This window comes from Sorghum bicolor, chromosome 6 (assembly GCF_000003195.3).
Source record: "Sorghum bicolor cultivar BTx623 chromosome 6, Sorghum_bicolor_NCBIv3, whole genome shotgun sequence".
In the NCBI taxonomy this organism is placed as follows: Eukaryota; Viridiplantae; Streptophyta; class Magnoliopsida; order Poales; family Poaceae; genus Sorghum; species Sorghum bicolor.
Window position 1 is genome coordinate 42,515,476 of NC_012875.2, and position 15,875 is coordinate 42,531,350.

Here is a 15,875-nt window from a genome sequence, read left to right on the forward strand (position 1 = left end):
GCCTCCTCATCCTTCTTTCTCTGGCAGCTTCTGTAGGTATCTTGATCGGCTTGGAATGATTGCAGCCACGGAACTGCCCCATAGCCTCTCGTACGCCCACCGTGCTCAGGATTTTCAAGCGCATAGGTGAGTTCATCCTTCTCCCTGTTAGGCCTGAACTCACCAGACTGAACCGCCTCTCGTGCACGGACTAGTCTCTCTGCTGCTCTAGAGATTTCTTGGCCCCAAACTAGCGCCCCGGTGTCTGGGTCCACGCTTCCCCCATGACCGTAGAACCAATGCTTGGAGCGCTCGCTCCAATTCTTTGCTATTGTCTCGGGTGTGACCCCCCTAGCAAGCATCTCCTGTTCCATTCGGTCCCACTTGGGAGCAGCACTCTTATAACCACCTGATCCCATATGATGGTGGTATGCCTTTTTACTGGCATTCTCTTTGTTTCTATTGGCTCGTTCCTCGCCCTCTTCTGATGTTTTGTACTGCACAAAGTCATCCCAGAAGGCCCTCAGCTTTACATATTGCTTGAGGTTGAAATCTGGAGTCTCGTTTTTCTTGACATATTTATTGTACAAAGACTTCTTCCAATTCTGGAAGAGTACTGCCATCTTCTTCATAGTCCAGTCATAAATTCGCACCTTCAACTCTTCATCGTTGGTGTCGAAGGTGAAAACGTCTGTGACGGCTTTCCAAACTAACTCCTTGTCATGATCAGAGACAAAACTGATCTCAGGAGCACCTCGCTTCTCTCTCCATTCACGACAACTGATCGGTATTTGATCTCTCACAAGATATCCACAGTGATTAACATATTTATTTGCATGCTCACCAAGTGGTCTGCCTGTAGCTATCTCAAACTCAGAGATTACATAGCGGCCCTCCAACGGCTTCTTTGGCCCTCGTGGAGGTACGCTTCTCCCCGTAGAGGTCGATCCAGAAGGCTACACGTACATATAGAAACAAAAATACTAAATTAATAACCAAGTAATAAGTCTAAAACCTAATGTAAGAGATGCATTATTTATATATGTTTACATTTACATACCTCGCCAGTATTTTCTTCTTGTTGCACGACAAGTTGTTGCTCAGGGGCATTGCCCTCTTGTTGCTCAGGGGCATTGCCCTCTTGTTGCTCAGTAGGATTGCCTTGCATGATGTCGTGGTAATCAACGAAGTACTGACTACCGTCGTCGATTATATTTTGAATGGCAGCTTCCATATAATCAGGATCATCATGAGGACGGTCAGCCATTTCTATGTCTGCAACCATACATATATATATTCTATATAAGATAAGAAATACACTAATACTACTATAAATGAAAGTGTTGGAGTGCTCTAAAAATAATACTAGGATCTTTTAAGCCAAGTAATACATTAGAATAAAAAACAATACTAGAATAATACATACATACAAAAAATATTACATATATATGTGTGTGTATATGTACAAAAAATAATATACATACATACAAAAAATAATACATATATAAAAAAATAGAACATACATACATACTATATACTAAAAATACTACAAGAATATATATTACAAGAATACTACAAAAATAATGAAAGTGTTGGAGTGCTCTAAAAAATAATACTAGAATCTTAAGCCTAGTAATACACTAGAATAATATACTAAAAGAATAATACTAGAATAATAGTACAAACAATAATATATACAAAACACTACAAAATAAAATATAATACAAGAATAATACAAGAATAATAGTACAAACAATAATATATACAACACACTAGAAATAAAATATGATACAAGAATAATACAAGAATAATATACTTCAAATAATATACTAAAAAAATAATACTACAAATAATATACTAAAAAAATAATACTACAAAATAATACAAGAATAATATTAATATATTACAAATATATACTAGCATAATATAATTTATAACAGGTCAACACTACACTTATACTAATGTACTAAAAACTATTACTAGAATAAAATACTAACATCATGCATTATTTTTTAGTGTGTATATATATATACTTAATATATATACTAGCTAGCATTCGTTAATTATTATTTTTGTGTACAAATATATAGAAATCACTAAAATTGCAAAGTGATTGACATATAATTCATAACATTTATTTATTTTATATATATAAACTGCAGTGGAGTATTTATTATATATATATATATGTATATATATGGTTTTGGATTATACATTGCAGTGGACGCGCGCGGGGCCGGGCGTGGAGATCGAGACGTAGATGGCGGCGCTGGTGGAGATGGTGGTCGCGGCGGCGGCGCTGGTGGCCGGAGCTGACCGCGGCGGCGCTGGAGACGGCGGCGCTGGAGATCGGCGAGGTCGCGCGCGGGCAGATGAACGGGCGGCGGCGCTGGATACGATGAACTCGACGAAGACGAAGACGAACTGCTCGGATCCAGGACGCCCATGACTTAAATAGAGGCGGACCCTTTAGCACCGGTCCGTGGCTGGAACCGGTGCTAAAGGGCCTTTAACACCGGCTGGTGTTACGCGCCGGTGTTAAAGGGTCACCCTTTAGCACCGGCTCGTGTTACCAGCCGGTGCTAAAGGGACCCTTTAGCACCGGTTCCAGCCACGGACCGGTGCTAAAGGGTCCTAGGCGGGCTCGGGCGGGGTCCTGAAATTTTCAGGACCCTTTAGCACCGGTTCCCACTATGGGCCGGTGCTAAAGGCCCATTTTTTTAGTTTAGGGTTTTTCAATTGTTTTATATATACAGTTTATATTATAAATTGTATAGTAAATTAAATATTTTGCATAATGTTTTTTAAATAGTGACATATATTGTAATTTGTTTTAATGTACACATGAAAATTTTTAAACTTAAATATCTTATTGTATTTTTATAATTTACAATGATTTTGTAAGAAATGTTTAGTATTTTGTTAATGCAAAAATATATTATTCCAATAAATTTACAAAAACTATATCCAATGAACTGGAAATTTATTTTCACATCATATTGACGTAAAACTTTTTATTTTTGTTATTTATTACTAGGAATGCTACTTGGGTATAATTTTCATCAAATAAAAAATCATATAAAAATATATATCTTGATGAACACACCCTTTGACCGAACCCTAGATTGTCCCAAATGGAAAAGTCATGAATACAAAGTTTGCTACACTCATCAAGTTCTACATTTTGTCTAATGGTCAACTTTTCATTTGGAAAAGTTTGAACCACTGAATTTTGAATTTTCATGGAACTCATAGCCACGCAGCGGTTTCGGAACCCTACATGGTCTCGAATGGAAAAGTCATGAATACCAATATTGTTCCACTCATCAAAATCTACATTTCATATATAGACCATTTTTGCATTTGACAAAGTTTTGGGAAGGTGTAGTTGAAAATCCACAATTGACACATATAGTTTCATATAGTTTGTGTGAGAACTTAGAATTGGTGGGTATTGTTAACTTAGATTTTCTCAAATGGAAAAGTTGTGTATATAAAAAGTTTAGATCTTGAAGATATCTAACAACTTGGTATTCAAAATATTTTCATTTGAAGTAATTTAATTTGTCATTTGACCAAGTTTGACCGAAACCCGTCTTGGATTTTATAGAAATGTAACTAGAATTGGCTCAAAATTATCCAAATGGAAAAATGGACAATATATAAAATATAGATTTTGATGATCTCTAACAACTTTGTATTCAAACTTTTTTCATTTCAAGTCATCAAATGGGCTATTTGACCAAGTTTGACCAAAGTCAAAGCATTGGTTTTTACAAACACACCCTTTGACCGAACCCTAGATTGTCCCAAATGGAAAAGTCATGAATACAAAGTTTGCTACACTCATCAAGTTCTACATTTTGTCTAATGGTCAACTTTTCATTTGGAAAAGTTTGAACCACTGAATTTTGAATTTTCATGGAACTCATAGCCACGCAGCGGTTTCGGAACCCTACATGGTCTCGAATGGAAAAGTCATGAATACCAATATTGTTCCACTCATCAAAATCTACATTTCATATATAGACCATTTTTGCATTTGACAAAGTTTTGGGAAGGTGTAGTTGAAAATCCACAATTGACACATATAGTTTCATATAGTTTGTGTGAGAACTTAGAATTGGTGGGTATTGTTAACTTAGATTTTCTCAAATGGAAAAGTTGTGTATATAAAAAGTTTAGATCTTGAAGATATCTAACAACTTGGTATTCAAAATATTTTCATTTGAAGTAATTTAGTTTGTCATTTGACCAAGTTTGACCGAAACCCGTCTTGGATTTTATAGAAATGTAACTAGAATTGGCTCAAAATTATCCAAATGGAAAAATGGACAATATATAAAATATAGATTTTGATGATCTCTAACAACTTTGTATTCAAACTTTTTTCATTTCAAGTCATCAAATGGGCTATTTGACCAACTTTGACCAAAGTCAAAGCATTGGTTTTTACAAACACACCCTTTGACCGAACCCTAGATTGTTCCAAATGGAAAAGTCAAGCCGACACAACAGTGAACTTCTTCTTGACGTATGACCCTTGGTTATGATCCTGCCGTAACCATGGAGTATCCTCATTGTTTAACAGAATGCTTGGGTCTTTGTTGACTATGAAGGGCGGAATTCGATCATCCCTTTCGTAATCGCCTGACATGTCTGACTTGTCCTCAATTCCGACAATGTTTCTTTTCCCAGAAAGGACAATGTGGCGCTTTGGCTCATTGATGATTGAGTGGTCATCATTTTTTCCTCTCTTTGGTTTCGTAGACATATCTTTGACATAGAACACCTGACTCACGTCTGCAGCAAGGACGAATGGTTCGTCTTTGAACCCACTATTGTTAAGGTCCACGGTTGTCATCCCATACTCCTTGTCGACTGTTACCCCACCTCCGGTCATCTTCACCCATTGGCACCGGAACAAAGGAACTTTAAAATTAGCTGCATAGACTAGTTCCCATATGTCTTCTATGCGTCCATAATATGTTTGCCTGTTCCCATTTGGATCCGTGGCATCCACGCGTACACCACTATTTTGGTTGGTGCTCCTTTTATCTTGGCCAACTCTGTAAAATGTGTTACCATTTATCTCGTACCCTTTGTATGTGAGGACATGCCATGATGGTTGCCTGGCCAACAAATAAAGCTGCTCATCAATGTTTTCATCACCTTGACATTTTTTGCGCAACCAATCGCCAAAAGTTTCCATGTGCTGACGCATTATCCAAGCTTCATTCTTCCCGGGCCACTGGGACCGTAGGTAATCTTTGTGTACCTCAACATATGGTTCCACCAATGAGGAGTTCTGGAGAACTGTGTAGTGTGCTTTATTGAAGTAATCGTTTCCCGTACCAATATATGTTTTCTTCCCAAGTGTTCCCTTTCCGCTGAGTCTGCCCTCGTGTCGAGATTCAGGAATGCCAATTGGGTCAAGGTCTGGAATAAAGTCAACACAGAACTCTATGACCTCCTCTGTTTCGTAGCCCTTGGCAATGCTTCCTTCTGGCCGGGAACGACTATGGACATATTTCTTTAGGACACCCATGAATCTCTCGAAGGGGAACATGTTGTGTAGGAACACAGGACCGAGAATACGAATCTCTTTGACCAGATGAACTAGGAGGTGTGTCATGATATCGAAGAAGGATGGAGGGAACACCAACTCAAAGCTGACGAGACATTGAACGACATCATTCTGCAGAGTAGCTAGTTGCTCTGGATTGATTGCCTTCTGAGAAATTGCATTGAGGAATGCACATAGCTTTACGGTGGCTAGACGTACGTGTGGAGGTAGAATTCCTCTTAAAACGACCGGCAGCAATTGCGTCATTAGAACGTGACAGTCATGGGACTTCAAGTTCAGGAATTTCTTCTCTGGCACATTAATTATTCCCTTGATATTGGAGGAGAATCCAGATGGGACCTTGATGCTGCTAAGACATTCAAACATGCTTTCCTTCTCTTCTTTGCTCAGAGTGTAGCTAGCAGGGCTTAAGTAATGACGTCCATCATCTGTCTTTTCTGGATGCAGGTTGTCTCGTTCTTTCATGCGCTGCAAGTCTTGTCGTGCTTCAAGTGAATCCTTAGACTTCCCGTAGACACCCATGAATCCGAGCAAGTTCACACAAAGATTCTTTGTCAGGTGCATCACGTCGATCGCGTTGCGGACCTCTAGGACATTCCAGTAAGGTAGCTCCCAAAATATGCATTTCTTCTTCCACATGGGCACGTGTCCCTTAGCATCCTTGGGAATAGGTTCGCTGCCTCGTCCCTTTCCAAATACCACTTTTATATCCTTGACCATTTCGAGTACATCATCCCCGGTTCGATTGAGAGGTTTGGTCCGGTGGTCTGCCTTGCCTTTAAAATGCTTGCCTTTCTTTCGTACTGGGTGGTTCACAGGAAGAAACCGACGGTGGCCAAGGTACACGACCTTTCGACATTTTTTCAAAAATACACAGTCAAGGTCTTCATAACAATGTGTGCATGCATTATATCCCTTGTTTGACTGGCCTGAAAGATTACTCAGAGCTGGCCAATCATTGATTGTTACAAACAGCAATGCTCGTAGGTCAAAGTGCTCTTGTTTGTACTCATCCCACACGCGAACTCCTGGTTTGCTCCATAAAAGTTGAAGTTCCTCAATTAATGGCCTAAGGTAGACATCTATGTCATTGCCTGCGGTGGGATATAGCGATTTCCTGTGGTCCTCTAGCATGCGCTCGAACTTGGCTTTCTCTTTATCACTTTCACATTCTCTTTGTGCATCACGGATGGCATCACCAAAAGCATCATCGCCCCGATCATCTTCTGCCGCCACCTCTTCTTCATTATCTCCCCCCATTGCAACATCATTGAAGCCACCGTACTGAGCAATAATATTGGCATGGTCCAATTCTTCTTCTTCTTCTTCTTCACCTTCATCCATTATAATCCCGCTTTCTCCATGTTTGGTCCAACAAATATAGTTTGGTACGAAACCAGACTTTAATAAGTGTGAATGAAGAGTTCTTGAGTTAGAATATTCCGTCAAATTCTTGCACACGGCACATGGACAGCACATGAAACCGTCCCTCTTATTTGACTCGGCCACACTTAAGAAATAGTGCACGCCATTAATGAACTCTTCGGAGCGCCGATCGGCATTATACATCCAATTACGTGTTACCATCTGCATTAAAGATAACATATATATTATGAAAACCATGCACACATATAGTTTCTCATCTTATTGCACAACATGTCTAAGATACATAGTTGATTAATTTAGAAAAGCTTGGCTACAACAAATACAATCGCAACTAGCATTAAAAAAACAAAACTAAAATGCGCTTAAGCAACATAATTAGTTCGCGTCCGATCCCAACTATAATAGATAGATCATTCGCTTGATCAACATCATTGAACTTCTTTCGTCGGCTCACTGCCTCACCACCTTCAGCCTCAACCACCTGTGCAAAAGATTTCTTAATGTGTTCAATGTATTCTTCCTCCCAGTACCAACCTGTACATCCGCCGGTACCGTCCCACTGAAATTAAAAGAGAGAATCAAAAGTTTAATTAATATCATTTAAAAAAATATGCACATATATAAGCAAATGTCTGGAAATAACTCACATTACGATCTGGACACTTGTAGAATATACGACCCTTGTTTACTCCCTCTTTCGACACTTTGTACTCCATCAAAATCTTCTGCCCACACTTGCCACAAGTAATGAGAGGGAGTTCCGGACGGTATCGCTTTTGAACCCGTTGAGAGACGGAAGACCTGGTCACGGTTGCCATCTACTATCCATACTCAATTTTAAAACAATTATAAATTCCACATTTACTAGTAAACATGTATGATACAATGGACATTATATGTAGTAGTAAAAATAAATCAAGTGATATTAACAAACCAATTAATTTGAACTATCCTACTTTCTATGATCATAAAAATATACTATAATTCATTCTTGCAAAATATATTAAAACTAGGTCAACCATGAAATATGATATATATATATGGATACTAATTCATGTGAATGATTCAAAATAACAAAGTGGATTTGAGCTAAAAAATGATGGGAACATCACAAGCCAAAAACAACATGAAAAAGACAAGAAAGGCTGAAGTTAGTCACCTCTAAGCGCGAAGAGACGATGACGGAGTCGAAGAAGATCAACGATGGGCGTTGGAGATGAAGAACAAATGAAGAACAAGCAAGAAGAAGCTCCAAGAACAACAATGGTGCTCTCGGTTTCAAATGGGCAGAGGGGAGGAGGGAGCCGGCCTATAAACCGGACCTTTAGCACCGGTTCAGAGCAAAAACCGGTGCTAAAGGGTTACCTTTTAGCACCGGTTTGTAACACAAACCGGTGCTAAAGGGTTTGCCTCGGCCCGTGACTCTGGCCGGTGCTAAAGGGACCCCTTTAGCACCGGTTCTTGTTAAAAACCGGTGCTAAAGGGTCCCTGCCCCGACAGCACATGTCAGTAGCCGTTGGGCAGGACCCTTTAGCACCGGTTTGTCACACGAACCGGTGCTAAAGGGGTCTTTAACCCCGGGCCGCAAAAAGGCCGAGGTTTTTGGCCATTTTGGGCATCGACCAATGCCTCATTCTGTAGTAGTGTACGTGAACTTAAGCTATGGCATATAGTACTTATGACATGAGTGAAATTTCGGCTGGATCCGCTATTGTCACAAACTAACTCGTTGCTCTTGGACTAACAAAACCAGGTGACAAGGAATGCATATCGGGTGACGTGGTTGATCAAAATTTGGTGGTCTAAAAAATAAATTCCAATGGCCGGATTTTATGAGTATGTGGGATCTTCTCACTGTGACGAATCTAGAAAAATATTTAGGAGAGGCTTCTGCTACCTTAAGATAACTTCAGTCCTTTCTCAAAGAGCATCAATGATAAAAATTTGTAGGAGGGGCTAAGGGGAGGCTACGTGGATTCTACGGTCGTAGGGGGGGCTCGAGCTCCACCAGCCCCATCGTTGGCTCCGTCGCTGCTTCTGAGCATCATAACTTCTTACAAGCGATTTGCATGTCTGTTCCGACCGTCTCATTGAGGGTTATGCTACAGTGAACTCTGGTGTGTGCCCCTATTTCGATGTATGTTCCGTAGCAGGCTGCTGGTTTGAGTGTTTGGACATCAGCACGTGACCTTCCTACTAGCAGTCTGGTTCTGTTAGGATGGCCGGACAGAGTTAAACACGGGCAACATTGTATTGCAGCGGGACAGGGTGGAGCAACTCATGATGATCGAGGATAGACGAAGGAATAACTTTAGCACTACTAGGTCGTGGAGCGTCAATCAGATGGTACACATGAATAGGATAGGGGTTATTGTCTCCTACTCTCTCAGTCCCTAAAATAGAGTCGAGGTTGCTGGTTTGGGCAAGATTTTGGCGTCAGCACGGTGGCCTTCCTACTAGGTCTGGGCGTTACCAAACCGAACAGATCGGTTCCTCGGTCATTTTGAAAGTTCGGTCATCAGAAAACAAGGACCGATCGGTTAGTTGAAAAAATAAAGACCAAGCAATTTCGGTCTCGGTTAGTTCGGTTTGGTCTCGGTCACGACCGAACTAACCGGACTAGCAGATTTGTATCAAATTTCAGCAGCATGTTTGCAAAAAATAATACAAATATCTTGGTTCTCCTTATTCAAATACTAACTACAGCAGCATCTCACAACTCACAAGTCACAAACTCACAATGACACAACAAAAACAACACACAATCAAGTCTTTAAAAAGATAAAAAAACAGTTTAGGACTCCCAACAGAGAATTTCAGTTAGTTCGGTTAACCGACACTTATACCTGAACTAACCATATAAAGTTCGGTTAGTTGGAAGCAGGGACCGAATTTATGACCGAAAAGTTCGGTCTCGGTCAGTTCGGTCTCGGTCTCGGTCAGTTCGGTTCGGTCTTCGGTTAATTACGCCCAGAGTGACTTCCTACTAGCAGCCTAGTTCTATAAGGATGGTTGTACAGAGTTAAACACGAACAACGTTGTATTGCAGCGGGGCAGGGCGGAGCAGCTCATGATGACCGAGGATACGCCGAAGGAACAACTTTAGCTCTACCAAGCCACAGAGCATCAATCAGATGGGACACACAAATAGGATAGGGGTTATTGGCTCCTACTCTCTCCATCTCTAAAATAGAGTCAGGGCTACTGGTTTGGGGAGATTTGGGTGTCGGCACGTTGTCCTTCCTACTAGTAGCCTGGTTATGTTAGGATGGCCGGATAGAGTTAAAACACGGGCAACGTTGTATTGCAGTGGGGCGGGCGGGGCGTGGCGAAGCAACTCATGATGATTGAGGATATGACGAAGGAACAATTTTAGCACTATCAAACCACAGAGCGTCAATCAGATGGGACATACGAATAGTATAGGGGTTATTATCTCCTCTCCCCGTCCCTAAAATAGAGTCATTACAAAAATCTACTAGTCAAACTTTCTTACCTTTAACTAAGTTTGTATAAAATATGTGCAACATTTATATTTCCAAATAAGATGGTTATGAAAGTATATTCAACTATCTACTTGATAGTACTAATTATGTACCGTAAATATTAATATTTTTGCTAAATATATTTGGTCAAAGTTAAAAGTTATTAACTTTTTGAGAAGCGACAGAGAGAATATCTTTAGCAAGGTTAATAATACAACGCACTAATGGTTGTATATACACGTATATTTAATCTATTATCTTACTTATACAGTAGTTAGCTCACCCATGGTCAATTTTATTTCTCTTAAAAAGTTTTTTGTCATCTAATTGATCCTTCTCAGTATCCAGTTCATTTATAGCCTTTTACTATATTTGCTCTTAGAAAGAGGAGAGAATTAGAATCTCTTTAAAAATAAAGGGAAAAAGGGATATGATAGGAGATCTGATGGAATAGTCATCTCTTCTATATTACAAAAATTTAAGGATAAAAGAGACAATGAGATGCTATAGGGACTTGAATAGGAACCTTGCTGGAACATATGTGTTGGTGCCCGGACGTCCGATGGGACACCGATCCATCGGATAGTGTCGTGGACGCTAACCCTACATCCACACGCAACCCCGCCTGTCCCCCGCATGAAATCGTGCCCCTGCCTGTCCTCCATGCGAAATCACGCCCCTGCCTGTCCCCCGCACGAAATCGCGCCCCCACCTGTCCCCCGCACGAAAAAAAGAAGAAGAAAAATAAAGATCGGAATTGACCCCACCCACTCTAGCACCGAGAACGCCAGGGATGCGCCCCCAACCCCCATGCACACCGATCCGTCCTGCCTCAAACCCTCACCAACCCTAGCACCACAACCCACAACCAGCTCGCCCCCCATAGCCCCCCCACTAGCTACAACAACGAAAAAAAGCTATTGCAAAATCGAGAGAACATCTAATGAAACAAACAAAAAAACTACTGCAACAAACAAAAAAACTATTACAACAATGAAAGAACATCTAATGCAACAAGAAATAAAATATGAATTGCAACAATAAAAAAGTCTACCGCAACAATAAGAAACATCCACAACAAACATCAAGAAAAAATTGTGGCAACACCAAAAAAAGTTGTTCCAACGTCTCAAACACTACTACTGCAACATTGGGGAAATCAGCAGCAACAACGAAGAAAAGCTATTACCATATCTTAAGCACTACTACTGCAACATCAGAAAACGCCTCTTACAATAACAAAAAAAATTACCATTGCAACATTGCAAATCATCAGTTGCAACACTAAGTATTCCAACAACGATGAGATCTGACCCCGAGAGCTCACCGAAACCCTAACCACCACCGTATCCATTAGATCCAGATCAGAGGAGGTGTAGGAGGAGGAGGACGAGGAGAAGGTAGAGGAGAGCTTGGCCTAGAAGAAGAAGAAGAAGAAGAAGAAGAAGAAGAAGAAAAAGAAGAAGAAGAAGAAGAAGAAGAAGAAAGAGGAGGAGGAGGAGGAGGAGGAGGAGGAGATCTAGACAAGGACCCCCACCTACCTCGCGAGATGCCGCCAACATCCATGGAGGTCACGGAACACCGCGAGCGAGAGAGAGTAGAGGGGAGGGAGATGTGTGGCTCACCAAAAACCACCTTCATCGCCCCTCGACTCTGGCTCCAGTGGTATGGAGGTCGCGGGGCGCGCACGATAGCCGATAGGAGGAAGGGTGGAAGGGAGAGAGGGAAAGCTTGCCGGCATCGCGGCGTGGAGCACGTAGAGGGAGGGGAGGCGCAGGCATGAACAAGAAGTGGAGGAGCAAGAGTAGAAAGAATATAATAGGAGAAAGGAGAAGCCGTGCGGGTGGATAATATCGAGCTACGGTTAAGTCAAGCCGTGCGGGTCGACGGTTCAGTCACACATAGACACGCGTCCGAATACATAAGACGCTCGTCCACTAGTATTAGGAATTGGTGCAACAGCTACACTGTTCATACAAGTACAGCAGGCTTCTGCACCATGCGACACATGGAGCTCACTGATACAGATCAATACCTACCTCTCTTCAAAAAGCATGGAACTGAGATCGAGCCGGAGCAGATCTCTGTGGAGTAATATATCTGTGACTCTGTCAAGCACTCAAGCTCAATCTTTGAAGATCCCAAAGGACGGGTTGACGATGGAGAAGCCCCCGTCGAGGAGCAGGTTGTGCCCGCTGATGTACCGCGCGTCGTCGCTGGCGAGGTAGAGCACGGCGGCGGCGATGTCCGCCACCCGCAGGCGAACGCCCTTGAGGTTAGCGACGGCCTCCATGGCCTGCTCGAACGCCTCCCCCTCCAGTCCCACGTACGCCGTGGCGAGCGGCGTGGCAGCCGCGGCGGGCGAGACGCAGTTGACCCGGATCCCGTGGCGACCCAGCTCCGCGGCGGCGTTCTCCGTGAGCGCCACGAGGCCGCGCTTGGCGCACGTGTAGGCGTGCGACGCGGCGCCGGCCACCGCGGAGGCGAGGCTGGACGTGCCGATGATGCAGCCGCCGCGGCCCGCGGGGACCATGACCCGCGCCGCGTGCTTGGTGCCCAGGAACGGTCCCACGAGGTTGACGGAGAGCACGCGCTCGAAGTCCTCCTTGGTGCTCTCCCGGATGCTGTGGCAAGCCGCGCCGCCGATGCCCGCGTTGTTGAACATGATGTCCAGCGCGCCGAACCGGGCCACGGCGTGGTCCACGGCCGCCGCGACGTCGGCCTCGACGGTGACGTCGCAGTGCACGTAGCTGGCGACGGCGTCGGCGCCCAGCTCGGCGCAGAGAGCGGCGCCGGCTTCGTCCTGGATGTCCGCCACCACGACGCGCGCGCCGTGCTTCACGAAGAGCCGCGCCGTGCACTCCCCGATGCCGCTCGCGCCGCCGGTGATCAGCGCCACCTTGCCCTCCAGCCTGCGCGCGCGCGCGTAAACACGTTGGTAACAAATTTGGCCACCCGTCATGTGATAATACAAGCAAAAGCTTACAAATTGGACAAAAAAAATCGATCGCCGGAAGATCGAATCAGCATGGAAGCGATTAAACGGACGGAAGGTAGTGTTCTTACTTCATTGCGGCTGGAGGAACTTGATCGGAGCTGCTGGCTGCCATGGCTCTACTCTGCCCTCTGCAGTTCTGCTCTGCTGCGAGGACGAAGATCTAGTGTTTCTACAACGACTTTGCTTGCACACCGGCCGCCCGGGAGGAAAATTGGGGGTAGCTAATGATTTTTTATACTGCTGCTGCTATGCAGTGCCTGATGCTGACCAAGGCAGGCATTTAAAATTAACTAGGCCTTGTCTAATACCGAATTTTTTTTAGATTTTAAGAATGTAGTATTTTCGTTTTTATTTGACAATTATTGTCCAATTATAGACTAACTAAATTCAATAGATTTATCTCGTGATTGACAAGTAAACTGTATAATTAATTTTTATTTTCGTCTATATTTAATATTTAATGCATATACCGTAAGATTTGATGTAACGAATAACTTTGAAAAGTTTTTTTTATTTTTTTTGGGTGAACTAAACTGAGTCCTGACAAGTCGTAGAGCGATGCCATTGTTTTGTCGGCGGGCATCTCCGAGTGTTGAGATGCCCCTCGATCTCATAGGGCAAGGCCATTGTCGGGTCGTGAGAGCTGCGACTGCGAAGTGGCGGCCATCATCGTTCTTGGATTCAGCTCCGGATCGAGAAGTACGCGACGGCGAGCCCCCGACTTGGTTGTCGTTTCCTCCCAAGCCGGCTCGCACAAGTGTTTTTAAAGGCAGTGGATAGGTGCTGCGATATTAGCTAGTGCCTTCGTCGATCTATCGATGGACGTACGTGTCGAGCCTACAGTGTTGGGTGCTTTTTTTTTTGCGAACCAGTGTTGGGCACTGTTGAGTTGCGGCGTTAACTGCGCGCAGTTAGGCCTTGTTCCCAATAATTTTTTATTTCGAATACTGTAGCACTTTTGTTCTTATTTGACAAATATTATCCAATTGTGGATTAACTAAGTTTAAAAGATTTATCTCATGATTTACAGGTAAACTGTGTAATTAGTTTTTTGTTTTTATCTATATTTAATAGTCTATTCATGTGCCGCAAGATTCGATGTGACAAGAAATTTTAATTTTTTTTTTGGTTTTTAGGCCTTGTTTAGTTTCCAGAATATTTTGCAAAATTTTTCACATTCCTCGTCACATCAAATCTTGTACCACATGCATAAAGCACTAACTATAAATAAAAAAATAACTAATTACACAGTTTACCTGCAATTTGCGAGACGAATCTTTTAAGCCTAGTTTAGTTAGTCTATGATTGGCTAATATTTGTCAAATACAAATGAAAGTGGTATTATTCATATTTTACAAAATATTTTGGAAGTAAACAATGCCTTAGGTGAACTAAACAAGGCCTTAGTGTGGCAGCAGCCGACGACCCTGGTTTTTTTTTCTATTGCTAGACGGTAGCGAGAAGTTCCTATTTTAGGTCCCTCAAATTTAGCATAAGTCTGTTTTTTATCCTTGAACTTCAAAACCGAGTAAAATACATCCCTCAAATTTTGAAACCATGCATATTACGTTCTTGACATGGTTATAAGCGGTTTTGAAGACAGTTTTGTCTTTTTCATTTTTATTTATTTTGGTTGAATATTTGTAAAATTATAGTAAATCACATAAAATTCATAAAATAGTAAATCTGATTTTGTTGGACTCCAGATAAGTAGATCTACACAGTGAACATATAATATAATATGCTTTAGTACAAAATTTTTATTGTAGCTTTAGATCTGTGTTTTTCTATAATTAATTAGAATAATTCATAGCTATAGTTTGTATGGTCCAATTGTGGTGAATTTTTTATGTTGGACTAATTGTTATATGTTTAAACTATGATAAAAATTTCATACTCATTAGATCATGTATAACTTAGTTATAGATTTATTATAATTTAACAAGCATAAACCTAAATAAATCTATAACTAAATAATACGTGATTGAATGAATATAAAATTTTTACTATAACTCAAACATAGAATAATTAGCTCACCATATAAATTTCGTCACAATTAGACCATAGAAAATGTAGCTATAATGAGTCTAATTAATTACAGAAAAACATAGATCTAAAGATGCATCAAAAAAAATATACTAGAACATACTATATTATATATTCAATGTGTATATCTACTGATCTGAAGTCCAATAAAATTGAGTTTTCTATTTTATGATTTTTATGTGATTTACTGTGATTTTTCAAAAAAAATCAGCCAAAATAAATAAAAAGAAAAAGGTAAAACCGCTTTCAAAACCAGGTCAAGGATGTAATGTGCACGGTTTTAAAAGTTGAGGAATGTGTTTTATCCAGTTTTAGAGTTCAGAAATGAAAATCAGACTTTCGCAAAAGTGGAGAGACCTAAAGTATACTTTTTCCTTCCCTGGAGATGGAGAGG

The 15,875-nt window shown here is 41.6% G+C and overlaps 1 protein-coding gene across 1 annotated transcript; it reads right to left on the reverse strand.

Annotated features, from left to right (window-relative positions):
- Positions 12,340 to 13,769, reverse strand: LOC8075252 (momilactone A synthase). Its single transcript, XM_002447721.2, has 2 exons — positions 13,504 to 13,769; positions 12,340 to 13,349 (listed from the first exon to the last, which is right to left on the reverse strand). Exons 1-2 carry the CDS (start codon positions 13,545 to 13,547, stop codon positions 12,563 to 12,565), a joined length of 831 nt encoding a protein of 276 aa, XP_002447766.1. The 5' UTR covers positions 13,548 to 13,769; the 3' UTR covers positions 12,340 to 12,562.

Excerpts from the sequence above, each read along its gene's own strand:
- LOC8075252 (XM_002447721.2), bottom strand. The coding sequence starts at position 13,547 with ATGGCAGCCAGCAGCTCCGATCAAGTTCCTCCAGCCGCAATGAA. Across the intron at positions 13,350-13,503 it reads GTTCCTCCAGCCGCAATGAA|GCTGGAGGGCAAGGTGGCGC; the intron begins GTAAGAACACTA and ends GCGCGCGCGCAG.